The 6,000-nt window shown below is 34.5% G+C and overlaps 1 protein-coding gene across 1 annotated transcript in view; it reads right to left on the bottom strand.

Moving 5' to 3' along the window:
- The window catches only part of LOC110457318 (disintegrin and metalloproteinase domain-containing protein 10-like), a 28,447-nt gene extending 23,024 nt beyond the window's left edge, over positions 1 to 5,423 (bottom strand). The window contains exon 1 of the mRNA XM_021508532.1: positions 4,857 to 5,423. Coding sequence (XP_021364207.1) covers positions 4,857 to 4,938 — 82 coding nt within the window. The 5' untranslated portion in view covers positions 4,939 to 5,423. The remainder of the gene's footprint in view (positions 1 to 4,856) is intronic.
- Between the last annotated feature and the right edge of the window lie 577 nt (positions 5,424 to 6,000).

A 6,000-nucleotide genomic window follows, 5' to 3' on the forward strand; every position in this document is an offset into this window, starting at 1 on the left:
CATAGAAACAGTATATAATACCTTATCAATACACAAGGATGAAATATGCAACGGAATCAACGCACAAGGACAAAATATAATAAAGGAGCAATACACTAAGACAAAATTTTCCACAGAATCATCACACGAGGACAAAATATCCAACAGAATCATCACAAAAGGACAAAATATACCACAGAATCATCACACGAGGACAAAATATCCAACAGAATCATCACAAAAGGACAAAATATACCACAGAATCATCACACGAGGACAAAATATCCCACAGAATCATCACAAAAGGACAAAATATACCACAGAATCATCACACGAGGACAAAATATCCAACAGAATCATCACAAAAGGACAAAATATACCACAGAATCATCACACGAGGACAAAATATCCCACAGAATCATCACAAAAGGACAAAATATACCACAGAATCATCACACGAGGACAAAATATCCCACAGAATCATCACAAAAGGACAAAATATACCACAGAATCATCACACGAGGACAAAATATCCCACAGAATCATTACAAAAGGACAAAATATACCACAGAATCATCACACGAGGACAAAATATACCAAAGAATCATCACACGAGGACAAAATATCGCACAGAATCATTACAAAAGGACAAAATATACCACAGAATCATCACAAAAGGACAAAATATACCACAGAATCATCACACAAAGACAAAATATCCCACAGAATCATTACAAAAGGACAAAATATACCACAGAATCATCACACGAGGACAAAATATACCAAAGAATCATCACACGAGGACAAAATATCCCACAGAATCATCACAAAAGGACAAAATATACCACAGAATCATCACACGAGCACAAAATATCCCACAGAATCATCACAAAAGGACAAAATATCCCACAGAATCATCACACGAGGACAAAATATCCCACAGAATCATTACAAAAAGACAAAATATACCACAGAATCATCACAAAAGGACAAAATATACCACAGAATCATCACACGAGCACAAAATATCCCACAGAATCATCACAAAAGGACAAAATATCCCACAGAATCATCACACGAGGACAAAATATCCCACAGAATCATTACAAAAAGACAAAATATACCACAGAATCATCACAAAAGGACAAAATATACCACAGAATCATCACACGAGCACAAAATATCCCACAGAATCATCACAAAAGGACAAAATATCCCACAGAATCATCACACGAGGACAAAATATCCCACAGAATCATTACAAAAAGACAAAATATACCACAGAATCATCACAAAAGGACAAAATATACCACAGAATCATCACACGAGCACAAAATATCCCACAGAATCATCACAAAAGGACAAAATATCCCACAGAATCATCACACAAGGACGACATATCCTACAAAATCAACACACAAGGACAAAATATCCCACAGAATCATCACACAAAGACAAAATATCCCACAGAATCATTACAAAAGGACAAAATATACCACAGAATCATTACACAAGGACAAAATATACCATAGAATCATCACAAAAGGACAAAATATACCACAGAATCATTACACAAGGACGACATATCCTACAAAATCAACACACAAGGACAAAATATCCCACAGAATCATCACACAAGGACAAAATATCCCACAGAATCATTACACAAGGACAAAATATATACCAACGAATCATCATACAAGGACGAAAAATACCACATAATCATCAAACAAGGACAAAATATAACAAAGAATAATTATACAAGGACAAAATATATACCAACGAAGCATCATACAAGGACGAAAAATACCACATAATCATCAAACAAGGACAAAATATAACAAAGAATAATTATACAAGGACCAAATATATACCAACGAAGCATCATACAAGGACGAAAAATACCACATAATCATCACACAAGGACAAAATATACCACAGAATCATTACACAAGGACAAAATATGCCACAAAATCATTACACAAGGACAAAATGTACCACAAAATCATTACACAAGGACAAAATATGCCACAGAATCATTACAAAAGGACACAATATACCACAGAATCATTACACAAGGACAAAATATACCACAGAATCATCACACAAGGACAAAATATAACAAAGAATAATTATACAAGGACAAAATATATACCACCGAATCATCACACAAGGACTAAATATACCACATAATCATCACACAAGGACAAAATATACCACAGAATCATAACACAAGGACAAAATATCCCACAGAATCATTACACAAGGACAAAATATACCACAAAATCATTACACAAGACAAAATATGCCACAGAATCATTACACAAGGACAAAATGTAACATAGAATCAACACACCAGGACAAAATATACCACAGAATCATTACATAAGGACAAAATATACCACAGAATCATCACACAAGGACAAAATATACCACATAATCATCCCAAAAGGACAAAATATACCACAGAATCATCACACAAGGACAAAATATGCCACATAATCAATACAATAGAAAAAAATATACCACAGAATCATCACACAAGGACAAAATATACCACATAATCATCCCAAAAGGACACAATATACCACAGAATCAACACACAAGGACAAATACGGCAACGTATTTGACTTTAACTTTCAAATGTGAGGAAAGGATGTAGGTCATCAGCGATCTGAGATACAGTAAACAGGACTTAAAATCATGGTAGAAACTGAAATCTTACCTTTGAGAATCCTCAAAACGAACAAAGAATTCCATCAACGTGGATTGCTGCCACTTAGGTAAATAGTATTAAATAAAACCTGGCAAAATATATTTTCTCAGAAGACGCAGCTATCCTGAAAATCCTGTAACCTATAACAAACTCTGGAATAACGATTCACCTATGATAGGCAATTCACTTATGGCGAAGAGAATAAGTTATACAAATCTTAATTAGTTGTTTGAAGACATGTTCATTTATTTTATACTTATTTAAACAGACAACATTGCGGAAATGTAATGTTGAGCGCGGTGTGCATTGCACAATACTTGTTAGTAGGATACAAGTTTGACATTAAAAACGGTTTCATTATTCTCTGAACATGGTGCTATTGATTTGTTATTTTACGACCGCTTCAAACAAAATTAATATTGGCAGTTTCGCTTATACGAGTTCGTCCAGCAGTAGCAAGCCATTTTATACAAGGAACGTGTCATCGGCCGCGAATGTATTTGATTACTCGTATGACACGTCCAATTTCTGATTGGAAAAATGTGTCAGTTTATTCATTTTTAATGTGCAGTTACTTTCTTTTAGATCGACAACATCCGACTGGGACAAACATAACAGACTACACTGAGGATATCCTGGTCCGCGCGGTATACTTTACTGACACGATCGTTCCTGTATTGCTCTATCAGGCATAAGATCATTAAAAGAATACCGAGGGCAATCTTGTCCATATTGGTAGTTACATATGTCATGTTGATACATAATTAGAGTATCAACCATGTTTATAGCCATGAATAAATCGCCATTAAAATACCATTGCATTTCGAAATCTTCTTTAAATTATACACGGAAGTCAATCGTATGAAATCAAAAAAATACATTTGGTTAAACTGTTATAGGGTGTTTGTGTGTTGCTATGAGCTTTGATCGAGACTGTCTGGAATTCTCATCTGTTTCTGAAGCTTCATCAGCTTCTAGACGAATTCCAGTCAAATAAGAATAAATGCTTATTAAATAATTACTTATATTACAATTTACATAAACACCTCTATGGATTCAAAGTGACCACCATAAGAAAAAAGAATTATAACGAATTGTTTACGAATTCTTTTAGATATTTTTTTTTTATATAATGATTCGATAAGAAAGCTGGAGATAAAAAAAGGTTAGGTCATTATTCCGTTTCGTTGTTAGGGTCGGACCTTTAGTGTACGATAATGATTATGGATCAAAGTCCTGATATATCTGTGAGAATCTATTTGTCATATAATGGTAATAAATCATACTGTATCGTGCTAAGCTATCAGTTTTATTATATCTTAATAGAGTAACGATTTGGGACACAAATCGACATTAAAAAAAAAAAAAAAAAAAATTCGTGCTTCAGTCATATTTATGTGTATTTAGTCTCAAAAAGTGTTACAACGCAACATAAACTAATCCAATGCCTTTATTATGGTCCAATGGGACAAATATATAATTTCCAAATATTACGATGTATCAAATATTGAATCCATGCGACAAATACTTTTTTCATATATCACGATAAAACTTCAATGAGATGCAAAGAAGGAGGTAGCCCTGATATGAATGGAAACGATCTATGACATCAAAGCAAACCCTGTATAGGCGGGCTTACGACAGCAACGTTCTACACCTTTGTCTGTTATTGTGTTTCGTGATAACAGCACAAAGGCCAAGTGCGGGACAATAAATCCATATGTGGACACTGTGGTAAAAATAGTCGGTTTATTGGTGTCTGTTTTTAAATCACCGATGTGTTGTAGAAGGACCAAGCAGCTTTATGGAACACTGAATTCATTTTTGGCACACTGTATCCTTTATCAATTTGTATAGGTTAACTAATGTTTGTGTCCTACGTTCATTTTTAAACAGTTACTTACATTCCCGTTACGTGCAGTGCAATATTATAAAAAAAATAAGGTTATAAAAAATATGCCAGGGTAAAAAGTGTTTGTATTTTGCAGTTACCTACATTGCTGTTCGTACAGAGCAATGTTGATAGAATTGCTAATAATCTGGATTTAGAAGGTAATTAGTTATAATGCATTATCCTACATTGACGTATATATTGAATAATGATAATAGAATATTAGTATTCCGGGTTTACAAGGCAACGAGTCATGATATCTATACTTACCTACATTTCCGTATGTACAAAATACGGCCAATAACCACACCGAAGTAACGACTTGTCTCATGTCATATAACCAACACTCCATGCTGCTATTCGGATGTTAATAACACGTTATCCTACATTTGTAGAATTTATCTACATACACTTTAACTAAATGAAAGGTAAAGACAATCAACCACCATGTGTCAATTAATCAATTAACTTTGATGTTCGACATCAGCTGATGAACGACGTGGGTGTGTACTGTCCCAGGTAACGGTAAGCCTCCACTATTTCCTACCAGCTAGATACACAGTTACTGTAGCTCTCCGTTGTCCAGGTTGGGTATGTTGTTCAGGTAGATAATCATTTTGACTTACATATCACATATCTTCTCCATAAAAACCCAGTACGGGTTTCGTCTTATTCGGTTAACGCTGGTACACTTGTAATGTACATGCGCAGTAAGTGAAGCAATACGGACTGACAGGATAATATCTCCGGTTGGGACTCGATTTAAACACACGGCGTTACTTTCACGTTTAGTGCCGTCAGTGGCTAGGAAGGTCAGGGATCTCAGTTTGTACCTATACTGTCAATAGACTTGTAAATATAATGACACATGGTAAATACCTTTTCAATTGCATTATCCTTACACGAATATCGATACAGGGTAAGCTATAAATCATTAGTGTTAGGGATATTTGATTATATTATGGCTATATTAGTTAACATAGCAGACAGGTAAAGCAACATACCTGTTCATGTATCGCTTGCCGTGGCATCTCAGGTAAAAATCAATAAGGTTGCTTCCCTCAGGTAAGCGCGTGCTTTTAAATGGGTGAGGATAAATGGAAACGGTGATCAATCGATACCATTGATCCATGTATGAAAACGGTTACATATATAACTGAGGAATTGTATAGTTTTCGCTCCGAGTAATTTAAGATTCGCTAATGGTTTTAATTGATCAGCCGTCACATGAGCATACGTAACGCTAAATGAACTATCCAATACATCAATAGTGCGTTTACTACCGTTTCAATGACAATGCAGCGTAAAAAGGCATGTTCAATATGTAGTGCAAACGAAAAAAGCAGAACCTAAATAGTCAATATCATTTAATTATGATAAATTTGTAATATATGAAATAGGCATAATGTCTTGT

Source organism: Mizuhopecten yessoensis, unplaced genomic scaffold (assembly GCF_002113885.1).
Source record: "Mizuhopecten yessoensis strain PY_sf001 unplaced genomic scaffold, ASM211388v2 scaffold9101, whole genome shotgun sequence".
NCBI classification, from domain to species: Eukaryota; Metazoa; Mollusca; class Bivalvia; order Pectinida; family Pectinidae; genus Mizuhopecten; species Mizuhopecten yessoensis.